Source organism: Hibiscus syriacus, unplaced genomic scaffold (genome assembly GCF_006381635.1).
Source record: "Hibiscus syriacus cultivar Baekdansim isolate YM2019G1 unplaced genomic scaffold, ASM638163v2 tig00008013_pilon, whole genome shotgun sequence".
NCBI classification, from domain to species: Eukaryota; Viridiplantae; Streptophyta; class Magnoliopsida; order Malvales; family Malvaceae; genus Hibiscus; species Hibiscus syriacus.
The window spans coordinates 1,767,586-1,783,187 of record NW_024062150.1 but is presented as its reverse complement, the minus strand read 5'-3'; the positions used below and the strand labels follow the sequence as shown (position 1 = coordinate 1,783,187).

At 32.1% G+C, this 15,602-nt stretch overlaps 3 protein-coding genes across 3 annotated transcripts; 2 read left to right on the top strand and 1 right to left on the bottom strand.

The window, feature by feature from the left end:
• The first annotated feature begins 346 nt into the window (after positions 1-346).
• Positions 347-1,197, top strand: LOC120201955. The gene is made up of 3 exons (XM_039202464.1): positions 347-859; positions 960-1,067; positions 1,180-1,197. The coding sequence occupies exons 1-3, from the start codon at positions 347-349 to the stop codon at positions 1,195-1,197; spliced, it is 639 nt and encodes a 212-aa protein (XP_039058395.1).
• An 8,127-nt stretch (positions 1,198-9,324) lies between these two features.
• Positions 9,325-10,907, top strand: LOC120201905. The gene is made up of 2 exons (XM_039202426.1): positions 9,325-9,714; positions 10,359-10,907. Exons 1-2 carry the CDS (start codon positions 9,485-9,487, stop codon positions 10,420-10,422), a joined length of 294 nt encoding a protein of 97 aa, XP_039058357.1. The 5' UTR covers positions 9,325-9,484; the 3' UTR covers positions 10,423-10,907.
• Positions 10,908-11,280: 373 nt separating this feature from the next.
• LOC120201954 lies at positions 11,281-12,517 on the bottom strand. Its single transcript, XM_039202463.1, has 3 exons — positions 12,353-12,517; positions 12,173-12,256; positions 11,281-12,116 (listed from the first exon to the last, which is right to left on the bottom strand). Exons 1-3 carry the CDS (start codon positions 12,440-12,442, stop codon positions 11,472-11,474), a joined length of 819 nt encoding a protein of 272 aa, XP_039058394.1. The 5' UTR covers positions 12,443-12,517; the 3' UTR covers positions 11,281-11,471.
• Positions 12,518-15,602: the final 3,085 nt, after the last annotated feature.

Below are 15,602 nucleotides of genomic sequence, written 5' to 3'. Positions count from 1 at the left end.
CTCCTTACTGCCAGCTTTTAATGCCACTATCATTGTCTTAGTTCCTAAGTCATTGAATACTTGTATGACAAAGGACTTTAGGCCAATCTCCTATTGCTCTGTGGTTTACAAAACCATTACTAGAATTATCACTACTAGACTTTCTCATATTTTCCCTGGTATGATCTCTACCAGTCAGACAACTTTTGTTAAAGGCAGAAATATTGTAGACAATTCACTGTTAGCTCAGGAGATAGTTAAAGGATATTCTAGGAAGAGTCTTTCATCTAGATGTGCTATTAAGATTGATTTGCAAAAAACTTTTGATTTTGTAAAATGAGACTTCTTGATGATTGTGCTTGAAGCTATGGGCCTCCCTGATAAATTATGTGGTTGGATAAGGGCTTGTGTTACCACCCCTAAGTACTCAGTCTCTTTGAATGAAAGTTTGGTGGGGTACTTTAAGGGTGCTAGAGGGGTTAGACAAAGAGATCCATTATCCTCTTACCTCTTTGTCATGGTTATGAATGTTCTCTCTTCTTTATTGGATGTTGCTGCAAAAAGAGGAGTTTTCAAATATCATCCTAAGTGCAACAGGATCTCCCTTACCCATATTTGTTTTGCCGATGACTTGTTAGTATTCAGCCATGGTTCTCTTGATGTTGTGATGGGAGTCCTGAGCACTCTAGAGGCTTTCTATGAGCTTTCAGGAATTAGACTTAATGCCCTGAAAACTGAATTATATGCTTGTGGATTGACTGAACATGAACTTGAGCAGATCCAGGCTGGTACAGAATTCAGAGTGGGGCAACTCCCTGTTAGGTACCTTGGGGTACCTTTGGTAACCATGAAGCTTACAGGGAAGGATTGTTCAGCTTTGGTGATAAAAATTAAAGGAAAGCTCAGTCAATGGTCTAAAAAGAAGCTGGTTTTGGTGACAGATTGTAGTTTATAAAATATGTTTTGTTCAACATTTTCAGCTACTGAGCAGACAACTCATTCTCCCTAAAGGGGTTATTAGGGACATTGAGAGATTATGCATGAGATTCTTTTGGAAACAAAGTGACACCCCGACTAAAGGAGCTCGGGTGAGCTGGAGCCAGATTTGTTCTTTGAAATCTGAGAGAGGCTTGGGGTTAAGAAACTTAGCAGACTGGAGTATAGCATGTTGCTTCCTGCTTATTAAGAAATTTTTGGTAGGTGAAGGGTCAGCAGTAACTGGGCTCAAATAAAAGTTAACTGGATATGGGAAAATGCTCGTAGTAGGATGAAGAATGTCAGTTGGCATCGCCTTGTTTGGTTCCCTGCTCATATTCCAAAATTCTCATTGATTTCATGGATAGCCATTTTGGACAGATTACTTACGAAAGACAGACTTGTAAAATTTGGAATGGCTACTGACAATGTGTGTAGGATGTGTAGTTCTGGAATAGAATCTCGAAATCATCTATTCTATGATTGTGCTTATACAAAGGAAGTGTGGGGTGCTGTTATGCACTCATGTGGGCTTTATCAGGAATCGCAGTGCTGGAATGAAGGTCTTCAATGGATGTTAGTGAATTTAAAAGGTAAGTCTCTTTTGTGTATCCTAAAGTTAGCTTGGACCGGATTTGTTTATTACATTTGGGAGGAACGAAATCACAAGCACTTTAGAGGGTTGGTTTGTTCGGTTGATACTATTGTTAGTAGAATTAAAGATGTTGTGAGAATTAAATTGTATAGATGTTATATGAAGAGATTAGATGTTGTAAATAGGTAATTGTGTATAGTTTGGGGATTGATTTAATTGTCTACGAGAGTATGTTGTAGCAGCTAGACTGCTTCCTTTTTGGATGAATAAAATCTTTTACTTATAAAAAATAAGTTAAAATAGCATATAATACTCTAATTATCTGACCGGTGTAAAATTAAAAAAGTTTTGCATTGTTTAAGTGAATATATTTTTGGATTAATCTGAGGTAAGTACAAGACAATATATGTTCAAAGATAACTCTTAACCATTTGATTTTGAATGCTCACACCCTTGGCATTTATGGTGTTCAGACCTGAGACCTCAAGAAATAACAACTATTCCTTTACCACCTATGTTGCATGGTTTGTGCGCTATATCATCGTCATCATTAGTGTAAAACTAAAAAAAAAGTACGGTATATTGATTAGGATCCACTTACGCAATGCAATTTTTATTAATTTAGCACAAATTTAAAACTGTTAAGTGAGTGGAAATAGACTCATAAGATTAAATTCTTTTTTTTCTCTAATGATTATCTTCTCATTTTCAACTGTTAATTTCAACCGTTTAATTCCACTTGCCAAACGGCTGAGTTTGCTCAATTGAAAATTCAATTATAAAATAAGGTACTACAAAAGTTGAAGTTTTTTTTACTCTAGAATAAGTATAAAGTAATATTTCTTTAAAAATAATTTTCAATTATAAAATAAGTTAATATAATAGTTGAAGCTGAATATGCTCGATTACGCACCTAAGTGTATCAATTTTCGTATCATATATATGTTATACTATTTTATGATATGTGAATTTAATTCAACCAGAACTCTAGATTTCAAATAAAAAGGATTAGGATAATAATCAAATAACATCATTAATATCAACCTCTGGAAATTGATAAAGTGTGCAAATGATAACTTGAACTATGTTAAAATTATCTTTTCAATAACTAAAACTTTTTGAAAAATATAAAATGATAATTAAAATTTTAATTTAATTACAAAATCATCATCACACAATTAGATTCTATGAACTTCCGACAAGATGATGATGTGATATATTAAATTAAAGAAAAATATTTTATTTGATCACTCAATTGTATTTAAAATTTAATTTTGATGGTTGTTTAATATTTTAGGCAATATTTTCAAAGATAAATAAATAAATTCATTTTTACTAATAATAATTTTTTATATAATTTATATATTTATCATTTTTATATATATATAAATTATTTTAATTACCTAACCAGAGAGAGCCAATGCCAAAGTCACCCTTCACGCGAGGGAACGCCGGACAGACTTACCTCTGCTAACTACGTTTTCTATAGACTGGAATCTATAAAGATACTATACCTTAGTATAGTGCTGCAACCAGAGAAGGCTGTTTCATGCAAGGCGTCCAGACCTACCACGCCCGAGCCGCATCCCCGGCACACTTGCTATATCAACTAAGGCTTCATCCCACTTCATCCTACCAACTATACCTGATATAAAGCCGTTCTAAAAAAATTGAAGAAAACAAGAAAGCAAGAAAACGATAGCGATCGGTAAAAGGGAACACAGCCCATTCCAGATGAGAAAATCAAAGAAATTATATAAAGTAAAAATAAGTGGCATGTTGAAGGCTATCACAAATGAGTTGAGTCTCAAAGTTCTGGTGAAGCCTATCTCGAGAGGAAAGGAGTCCCATATACGTGTGTCTAACCAATCCTTCATTTTAGGTATTTCCGATGAAGGTCAAATCTTATGGATGACAGGGAAGAAGATTTGTTTTTTTCTTCTGCCCCTTATCTTTTAAACTATGAATATTTTATTGGATTTAACTTATTTTTGTGTGTGTGCTGGGGGGGGTGCTTTGTTCATAAATGGTGCTAATGCTGGTTTAATTTGTTATAGATAGTTAGAGTCGTTGATCCTTTCTGGTTTATGAGTTAATCTTTTTTGCTAGGCGATGCTGTATGAGAGTATTGTGCAGGTTCAATTGCAAAGGCATTGATGATTCATTTGCTTCATGAATGATCCTGGTGTGTAAAGCTTAGTCTGGTGAGCCCATATGAGATGCTTGGGGATTCATGGGAGGTCGGTGTAGGATGAGATTTGTTTCTTTTGTAACCACAGATTTCACGTGGGATATGATTGGATGAGTCATGAACATATGGTCAAGTGATAATACAATAAGCACGTCGTCGTTTAGGAGCACCATTTTTCCTCCATTTAGCTCTAGAGAGCGTTTTCAAAAAAAAAAAAATTAGGGAGGTTTTTTAATGAGTCTCCTATCGATGTTTTAATTTATTTCCCTTTTTTCCATCTTTATTTTCTCATTTGATTGTTTTTCCCTTCTCCTTATTCTCTCAAACAAAATAAGTCAAAAGCCCTACCTCTCTCTTTCAAGCAAAAATCCATGATTTATGAATCGTGAATTCCATCTTCTTTAGTGGAGGCTATGAATTCCTTTGTGGTTTTGAAAGGGTTTAGACTCTAAGAAGTTCCTCCTATAATTTTCTTCCAATTTTCAAGTAATTTAGATGTCATTCAGTAACTTATAATGCTCGTTTCGATCATAGAAACGTTTTGGGTGGCTTTTTAGTAGTGAGAGAGTAGAGGGAGTCCTCCAAGAGGAAAGGCAAGAAAAATGTTTTTAGGGTGAGGTTGAGGAGTTTTTTTTGGTTGTTCGGAAGTTGATGTAACACCACATAGCTACTCTTTATTACTTATAGATCAAAGCATGTAACCTGTTGTGTTTGTATAAAATTTATTACATGTTCGGGGTGCATTGGGTTTATGGATTATAGTAGTGATTATTGGCGTTAGAGATGCATGAAAATGGTGATAAATGACCCATAATGATTTTTATAAGCTTTAATGATCAGCCTACTGTAAAAAATAAGCATTGAGAGTGAGTTTAAGAGAATTTTACGAATGTAGGGTAATTTTAGGTTATGGATCGATACTAGATGAATTAATATCGATACCAAATGAATAAGGATAAAATATGAGCATTTTAAAAGAATAATATCCATACTTCTTCTTGGAGCATAAATACTGAAGGCTAGGTATCTATAACATGGTGAATTTTAGCAACTTCGAGGCTTCAAATGGTACATAGGTGACTACATCGTAACAGTCATTAAAAAATTATTAAAAATCAGTCAATCATTCAATATTTGACATGTGGCCTATTTTTTAAAAAAATAATAAATTTTAAAAAAAACCAACATATTTTCCTATTTTTCATGAAATACCCCAATACCTTCGATTTCGACGTCAACCACCACTACCGAAGATCACCGACTCACCCACCTACAGTCAATCTGTCGACTACTTGCCGATCACTCATCCACCGATTAAGATGGATTTCTGTAGGGATTTAAGGTTTGGATTTATGGATTTTAGGGGTTTAGGGATTTGAAGCTACAATTGATGGTTCGACGATGGGTGGATAGGTGGTTGGTGGGGGTCGCAGCGATAGTGAACAGTGACGTGTGTGGTAGATGCTTTGGGGTCAAGGATTTTATAAAAATTATGATTTTAATAATAATTTTAATTTTTTTAAATAATATTTCTAAAATTTTATAAACATTTCATGTGTTGCATTTTAAGTGATTGACATAATTTTTTAACGTCCATTACATTTGAGGCACCTAAATGATAAAATTGATAATGTTAAATATCTAAATTGATAAAAAAAATGGTTTAAGTACCTAAATGAAAAAGGAGATATAATTTAAATTTTTATATGGGTAAATTATAAATTTCATCACTAAACTTTAATCTCTCTCTTATTTTGCTCAATGTACTCTAAAAGTTTTCAATCTCTTCATTGAACTTAATACATTAGATTTTTTGTCATTGAACTTTATTCTCTCTACTATTTTGGTCACTTCGCCGTTAAATAGTTAACAATGTTAAAAATGAATTCGTTTTAAAGTTTACCAAAACGACGTCGATTTGCATCTATATAAAACTTATTTTAACGCCGTTAACTATTTGACGGTTGAGTGACAAAAAAAACCCAATGCATTAAGTTAAGTGAGAAAATTAAAAATATTTAAAGTACAGTTAGTGAAATAGAAGAAAAAGTAAAGTTCAATTACTAAATTTGGTATTTACACTTTTTATATTAAGCCTTTAAGAAAAATCATAAAGCTAAAAATGGGTTTTTAGAAAGTGTAAGAAAGACCATTGAAAGAACAAACCCATCTCGTTTAAGCCTCGAAGTCCATCAACAATTGAAACCCCAAAACTACAAGATTATAACTTTTTTGGCCCAATAGGGAAACCCAAAAAAAATGGTAAAATAAGACATAAACACTTTTTTTTTTGGGATTTATTGTATTTTTTTATGATGTTTATAGAACTCGTCATCTTGACGTGTCAAATTCTAATAAAAAATATTTTTTATTCAAACTCTTCACGCGAGATGACAAGTTTTAATAAAATATAATTCTTTTATTAAATTTTATCACATTTGGATAAAAAATTTAAATAAAAAAATATTATTTTATTAGAACTCATCAGCCTGATTTTACGAGTTTCAAGTCACTATAACAAATGTCATAAATATCAAAATAAATTTTCACACGCTCTATCAAACTATTTTTTTTTTTTTGGTGTATTGGGAAAAAAAACCAAAGATTATATAATATCTAAAATCGAATCCTCTGTACTTTTTCATTTCCTCTTCCAAGAGCCTGAAGGGAGAAGTCTCAGGTATGGCAAGTTAATATACGTTTAAGTAAAAGGCGTCGTTGAAAATGTTAAAAAAGTAGAGCGTCACCTAAAATAATATTTATTTTATCGAAAATATTAATATTTAACGCTATTAAAATAATATTTTTTTATCAAAAATATTAATATTAAGTGCTATTTAAAATATTATTTTTATCAAAAATTAACTAATGAAATTAATATTTTTGATAAAATAAATAAAATTTTAAGTAACACTTTATAAAAAATATTTAAAAAATAATAATATTTTCGATATTATTTTTTCTTTAATCGTATATTAAGTTTGCGTAGGACATAACTACCCGCCTGAAGGGGAAAGATAAACAAACATAAAGCGCATGGCAACTGAGGCGGCGGCGGCGGCGGAAGAAACACCCGCAAAAGTGTGTGAGAAACAGCCACATAAGCTCGAAAGAAAGTGACCTTTTGGTTTGATAACCAATAGAAGCCTAGATAAGGCGCTGCTTGGGGTAGCACCCTACGTAAAGTTTACACCTTTGACACTGTTGAAGAATTTTGGTGGTATTTTAATCAAAAACCCACTTTTTTATTTTTTTTAAAGACCTGTTGATTTAGGATGATTTATTTTTCTATGGAAAAATTGTATTATGGGTTTTCATTTTTGGGTAGAGAAATGGTGTTCCTAGGAAGTGGATTTTATTGGACTTCATTGTATGAAATCTAATCTGAATTTTTAGCATTCCCTCTTTCCTTTTGATTCAGTTTAGTGATATCTTTCTTCGTAAGTTTCAAGGGAATTTGTTTGGTTTCCATTACTTTAATTGTTGTTTATAGTTGTTTTGCTTTGAAAATGAAGGCTGTAACATACTTTGTGTTATGTTTCAGTTTGTATGATCAAATATTCAATCCCAGCAATTTTCCTGGAAATGCTGATTTTCACTTGTTTAAGGCTGGTATTGAGCCCAAATGGGAAGATGCTGAGTGTGCTAATGGAGGAAAGTGGTCTGTTGCTAGCAACATGAAGTCTAATCTTGAGAGCATGTGGCTTGAAACTGTAAATTTCTTGTCTCTAGTAGTATGTTGTTACTCCTATATGTGGTATTTTACCTTATTTGGCTAGCCGGTTGCATTTTATGGGCAGTTGATGGCGTCGATCGGGGAGCAATTTGATGATGCGGACGATATTTGTGGCGTAGTTGCCAGCGTACGCCAAAGGCGGGACAAACTTGCATTGTGGACCAAAACAGCAGCAAATGAGGCTGCTCAGGTCTTTATCTTAGCCATTGTTGATACTTCGAATCTGAACTTTTTTTTTGTCCAGCCACATTTTGTATTCTGTGGAACCTAACGCTCATATTATTTTCACTATATAAGTTTTATTGTTTGAATCCTTGTGCTCATGAATGAAGTTTTGTAATTTCTACTTGGAACTTTCATTTGTGATCACTCTGCAAGAAATTACTTCTAGTCACTGCAAGAAATTATACGATCGTATTTATATTGATCATTTTTTGCTCTGATGAGTCGATGAAAGGCTTAAACCTATCTGATTGCTTCTGCTGCATTGCATAGAATTGATTCCCGTGTCGGCTAAAGCTTTTGTTGCAACCACGGGTTCATGTATTCAATTAGAATGTGAAATAAGATTATGTATCTTGATGTAACAATTAGGTGCCCCTTTCAATCCATGGTTCATCCGTTTTTTTAGAATTCGAAAAGTTCAGCTTTTTTCTGGTAACCAACCCGTTTTGTGTCTTTTCCCAGTGATGCCTCGAGACCTCATTTTCTTTGCATGTGAGCTTATTGTTTTCGCATTTATAAAGTATGCTGTCACAATTCGGTATTGCAATGGCACTTGTTGTTTATTGCATATCTTTGATGTTTATTCCATATGTTTTGATGATTTTGAATTGGAACCTGTGTGATACAGATGGGTATTGGAAAGAAGTGGAAGGAGATCATTGACATCAATGATAAAATCAATTATAGCTTCCATGCAATCTTTCATTCGACCGATACTTGTGATTTCGGGTGTATATTCTGTTATGGTGACCGACTGTGTTGCGTGTTGCAGGACGACTCTCGGAGGGAAAGATCATCAGATACAACGTTTGAGTTCTTAGCGGTTTCGTTGCCAAGATGTGCACTCTGTTTACTAAATTGTGACAGGAAGGTACTGTAATCTGTTACTTTTGATTATGTAATACCATCAACAATCAGATTCTGGTGTTACAGGCAGTTTTGATATTTCAACAATCAGAATTTTAATGAAATAGTTAAACTATGGCTCAATTTAAAAAAAATGTAAAGATCAATCCTTTTGGACTTGGATCAGTCCACTGGCTGTTGAAACCAAATGGATCGATCTGAAATCAAACATGTCGCATGTTACGAAAATAATATTTATTTTTTTAAAATATTTTTTTAAACTAAAATATTAAAAAAAATTAAGACTCCCAAATTTATTTTTTAAATCATAATTCTTTTTCGAGTTTTATGTTTTCTCAAAAAAAAATTTTATAATTTTTATGAATTTTTGTTTTTCAAATTAAATTAAAAATAAAGATAATTTTTGAAAAATATATAAATTCATAAAAAATAAAAATAGAGATTTTTAGAACTGTTTTGATATTTTTCTAAAATTTTATGGGTTTTTAAATTTTATATATAACATATTAAATAAAACAATTTAACAACTTTTTTAAAAGTCGGTTTTATTTCCGTTTTACAAAACACCAAGATAAATGGTACAATTTTTTTATGGTGTCGAAAAGAACAAAGGGGTTGACTTTCTTCTAGAAATTCATCAGTGAATTATTCCAATCCCAGTTTTAACACTGGGTTTTCTTATTTCATCACTTTTTCTTTTCTTTTGCTTTCTGGGTTATATGTGATTTTCACAAACTAACGTAGCTTAGTGGTTTTCCTTCGAGAGAGAGGTTTATGGAATCTCTTCACCCAGCCGGCTTAATGGGTTAATGATTTGATATAAAAAGATACAACTTTTGTCCCCAAACAACAATTTTGAAGCCAGTTCTGTTTTAGGTTTAGCAGAATCTTGCTTTGCTGGGAGGTGTAACAGTCCATGGATGCCGTCCATAATGACGATAATGGACATGGAAATGAAATTTCAGGTACCAAAGATTCTCCGAAAGTTGAAGTTCATACTAATGGAGATGATTACAGTGAGTCAAATACTTTATTGCCACCAAAGAAAGGTGGGATATCAAGAAAATCTGAAAAACCCGAGCGAAAAGTCCAATGGAATGATAGAAATGGGAATAAACTCGCAGAGATTTTGGTGTTTGAACCAAGGTAATTGCTCCTTTATTGAATTTCAAACTAATTTGTTTGATGTTTGAGACTTTTGTCTTTTGTTTCCCCCTGGTTTTTTTAGATCTGTCATGTAGCTGATTTACTCTGTATTGAACTCTAATATCTGCAAATCTATTGCTCTGTTAGATCGCTTTGGCTTTGGTGAAGTAGCTCTACAGTGAAGAACTGAAATTTTTTATGTAAGCATACAAGCTTTCTGTTGAAAGGGCAATGTACGGTCATCTCTTTTTGTTTTGTATGTAAATGACTTGGAGGGTTTGCTTTGGTGCATATTGGCTGCATTTAGTATTTGATTTTGTCAAGTTTACAATTGTTGTTGCCTTCTCCTACAAATTTGGGACTCATTTAGTAGTTGATCCTTGTAAATGGCCCTTACCAATCTTAGGAAAATGTCTTTGGGGCACTTTCTTGATTGGTTTTGCACATCTCTTCAAAAGTTTTGTTGCCATAAGCTACAGACAGGCAGCATAGGAAGCTAAAATATTGTAAATCTACCTACCATTTTGAAACATCAAGAACTGTCCTTGCAGGATGATTTACTTGGTCTTGAATAGTTGCTAACGTGCTTTTCATTGGTTTCCCATTGTTTCTCTGATATCCTAATGTCTTACCCTTGCCTGCAGTGATGTGAGCGATTCCGATGACGAGGAGTCGGACTCGGATTCCTGTATATGTACAATAATGTAGATGAAATATGGGAAGCAATCAGGGATTATCTGCTGGAAAGATCAATTTTTGGGGCTTCAGTTTCCACCTTGATTTTGGTGATTTTGCTACAAGACAGCCTCCTTGGTTACTGCTTGCTTTTGAAAGAATAGATTAAAACTTCATTACATGAACTCGAGTGTGAGTGTTGGATACGAGTACTTGAAGAAAAATGAAGAGTCGAGGTAACGTAAGATTGAAAGGTCCAGAAGCTGAGCAAGACAGTCTCTCGTATATTTGCAGTTCTCTCGAATTGGAGCTCCTTATCATTTCACAGTGAAGATATGAGAATTCCATGGGCCTTGTCTTAGAAATGGAAGCAGATAAAGATGATGGTTATCTTTCTTGCATAATGTATATTGACTGCTCGTTATGATCCTTCTTCCCCCCCCCCCTTTTTTGCCCCTTGTATGTTGATATTCACTTTTGTACAACAATCAAGAAATCACATTCCACAATAGCAAAATGAATGTTAATATCCATATTCCATCATAACACTCATGGTGGATAGAGACGAATAATCATTTGTTGTCACGGAATCATAACTCTATTTCAAAAAGACATATGATAGGATGTGTAACGTAATTGTTTATATTACTGATCTTTTATATTCTAGTTGCTATTCAGCCCACAATCTACTAGGGTGTACTACTAGACTCTCTTATTGAATTTGATTCTATTATGATATGAGCCTTGTCATGCTTGATTTTTGATATAGTATATAATCTATGCTGATGATTTTGTAAATGATAGATTTAAATAAGTACTGAATATTCTAAAAGAATTTAAATTCTTACTCTAATATATCAATGTTACACCTTCTGTCCAACCATACGTCCAGATAGATTGAGTAGGGATACCAAATTCTAAAATGAATCAAAGAATGAAAACTGACAAACAATCAATCAATACACCAAACTTTGCATCATAAACTTAGAATACAGGAGAAAAAGTAATTTGCTGCTGCTGCCTTTGCTTCATAAATAAGCTTGGATCTTAATTCTTAATACTTTTCATTGCACTCTTGAAAACTATATGTTGGTGATATCTAAGATCACCCCATCCTCTCCACTTTTCCTGTCTGATATGCTTTTCTTCCATTGCTGCGGTGAGATCAACCAATTGGAGAGGCTAGCATCGACTGCTATCTCTTGCAGAAGGGGCTTTGATTGTAATTGTGATTCTTCCTCTGCTGCAACATTCTCCTTCTGCTTCGGGTAGGCTGCTCTAGCTTTGATGTCTTTCCACTGAGTTGTGTTTTCCACCGGATTCAGCACGGAACATAGATATTGGCTCGTGGTCCTTGCATTCCCATCTGTTGAATCATCCGATTGAATCAAGTCATCTTCCTTTGTTGAATCCATGTTTAGAGATTCAAATTGATCATCATCTTCTTCTAGATCACTTTCCTCATACAACATTCCATCTTCTTCATCATAGCTGTCTCTACAGTTTTGGTATCTGTAGTTGCTTGGATAAACATTCATCTGCAATGAACTCGAAACAGCTTCTCCTCCATTCTTTTCCTTCTCTTCTTCTTCTTCAACACTCTTTAAGAACTGGTACGTAGTTGTTTCTTCATCCGGAATAGGCTCATAGGTTTGAACATTCAAGTTAAAGCTCACTTTCTTCCTGATTTTAGGCTTATTACTGCAATCAACATGCAAATCAGATACCTTTAAAGGTACAATGCAATGTTCACTTCCATTTGAAGAACCTGCAACTGACCTTAGGTGAGATTTTGAGACAAGGGGATCTTCTTGATGTCAACATCTGTAGAATTAGAGGAACCCAAGGGTTCATATCTAACGAATCTCTGCAACAGCAACACAACAACCATCATTAAATATAAAAAAAAATGAAAATTTTCTCTCATTATCCAGAAACACACACGAAAAATGAAAAAACTGACTGAATCTGCAGGTCCAGGGAGAATCCGGTTGGCTGGCTTCCGACGTTTTCTTTTAGTAGAAACCCCAAAACAACCAAGGAAACACCCCATGGTAGAAGCACCAAAGCGGTGGGGAATCAGAAGAGACCCATGGAGAAAAAGAAGAAACAAAAAGAGAAAGTGGAAGGTGGAGCAACGAATGGGAAATGAGATAGTGGGAGTGTTTTTTAAATTTGAATTTTTTTTAGGCTCCAACGGTTTACGAAAAAAAATAAGAACGTTGGAACCTTGTTGATACAAGGGACCAAGAGTGATGAAGGTGCGTTTCAAATATATAATAAAATAACAAGACAGATAACACTTTCTTCTTGTTTTTTTTTTCCAAAAAATAAAAATTATCCACATCTTTGCCCTGATTAATAGAAACATACACAAGGTATTGAATTTAAGATCTACTTGAATGATACTAAGTTACTTATCACTTAAATCAATCTTTGTTACTAACACTTTTTTGTTGTTAAGGTGAATAAACTTCGACTTGATTAAAAAACATTAAATAAAGTTTGAATTATAAAACATGATTCGAATAACTCAACCTTTTCAATAATTAATAGATTAGTTTTCACGTTCAAGTCGAGTCTTTCAACCCTGCACGTTGTATGTTTATTACATATGAAAAAAAATAAAGATATATATATATATATATATATGGTTATAGAAAATCATTTAAATATCAATTTTACCATAATAGTATAAATATGTACAGATGAGTTTAAACAGAAACTTGAACGATTCGACTTAAATTTTATAAACACTACTCAACTCGAAAAATTTTAAATGAAATTTTAGTTATAAAATAAGACTCGTTAATTTAAGTATCTCGAAATTCTTTTACTCAAATTAATTCAACTCAATAAAATATTTACCCTTATCTATTGTTGTTTACATCTGAAAATTACAACCCTCTCTATCTTCACTTCTCTTTAATGCTTTCTTTTCTCTCTCTCTTTCTTTTTATATAAAATATAAAATATATTTTATTTTCTTATACTAGTGGAGTTTATGGATGGGGATGGAGATCTAAATTATGTATGTTAGTGACATTTTATATAATTGTTTAAGTTTAATCTGACTTAAATTTTCAAAACTTTATACAACCCTTGAAATTATTTTTCGATTTAAAAAAAACTCAATTTTAATCGAAATAAATCCTAAAATTATTTTTTTTCGATTTTTCGATACGTCGCAGCATAAATTAAACCACATGAATTGCAACCCACCAAGGTAGTATTTTTTTTATCAATATTACCACAAATCGAATATCTCTCACATAATAGTGAACTTCAAGACATCTGATCGCATGACAGATGATATCACAATCTTTCGGTCTTTAACGACACTTGTTAAGTAGAGGCTGATGCATTTGGCTCCTTAAAAGAGTAAGTGTATTCCTATTATTTTAAATAAAATTGCAACAATTAACTTAAAACGTTAAAAGGAGGAGGAAAAAGGAAATTTACGTATCTGATATTTTTTAAGAAGTATTTACAAATTTAATCCAAATGCTTATAAATTTCAAACGGTAGATTCAATAAAAGTGATTGATAGTACTAAACTGTGTGACAGACTCTATGTATTAAGGTTATCTTTAACTCTCATATCTACTCTATAGAATCTCTATCTCTACTCTAAAGATGAAACAATAATTCATCTCGAGCACTATCTTTACATTACCACCGACTTTACTTTATTCACAATATTTAATTATTATAATATTAATTTTACAAATATAAAATAAAACATATACATTTTTAATAAATATCAAGATAAAAAGTATAGATAAAACAATCATAAATAACATAAAAAATATTTAATCTACTTGAATTTATTATATTATATTTAATTTTTATTTTATTGTGTAGAAATTACAATAAAAAACATAAGAGAAATAATAAGAGAAAGTAATATAACAACAATGATATCACAATCTTTCGGTCTTTAACGACACTTGTTAAGTAGAGCGATGCATTTGGCTCCTTAAAAGAGTAAGTGTATTCCTATTATTTTAAATAAAATTGCAACAATTAACTTAAAACGTTAAAAGGAGGAGGAAAAAGGAAATTTACGTATCTGATATTTTTTAAGAAGTATTTATAAATTTAATCCAAATGCTTATAAATTTCAAACGGTAGATTCAATAAAAGTGATTGATAGTACTAAACTGTGTGACAGACTCTACGTACTAAGGTTATCTTTAACTCTCATCTCTACTCTACAAAATTTCTATCTCTACTCTAAAGATGAAACAATAATTCATCTCGAGCACTATCTTTACATTACCACCGACTTTACTTTATTCACAATATTTAACTATTATAATATTAATTTTACAAATATAAAATAAAACATATATATTTTTAATAAATATCAAGATAAAAAATATAGATAAAACAATCATAAATAACATAAAAAATATTTAATCTACTTGAATTTATTATATTATATTTAATTTTTATTTTATTGTGTAGAAATTACAATAAAAAACATAAAAGATAGAATAAGAGAAAGTAATGTAACAAACAAAAAGAAAAAATAATAAAAGAAAGTAAAAAAAAACAAAAAATCAGAAATCAGAAAAATAACAAAAAAAAATATAATATGTAGCGCAACTACAGTGCAACATCGGTTTTAGCATGTAACTGTCGCCACAATCCAGCATTAAAGTGGAGATGAACTGGAGTTGAAATTCATCTCCAAAGTTGATATTGCAGCCACTTTAGCGATGCGCTGAAGTTGGTCTAAAGGTCAAATACCTCCTAAAAGACAATTTTCATCCAGATACAACTCTATATCTATTCTTTCACTAACCATTAGTTCTCAATTATCTTTCAATGATATATATTATGGTACGACGAATGCAAGATTTTAAAATTTAAATTAGATATTGAATTTGAACTTAAAAATTTTCAGGGGTGAAAATATATTTTTAATAGAAAATACATAAAAAATTTAAAACATAAAATAATTTTAGATTTTTAGAGGGACGATTGCCTCAAACACTCGCTCTAGGTCCATCCCTGGTCATCCAAATTTCTTTTATCTTGCAAAAGTATTTTTCAAGTTATTGTAAACATCAGTTTATACACCATTAAAATCTTTTTCTTGTGAAATATGTCAGTATTGCAAACATAAAAGAATATCATTTGCCAAATCAGATTATACACCATTAAAATATTTTTTTTATCGTTTACAGTGACATTTTTGGCTCTTC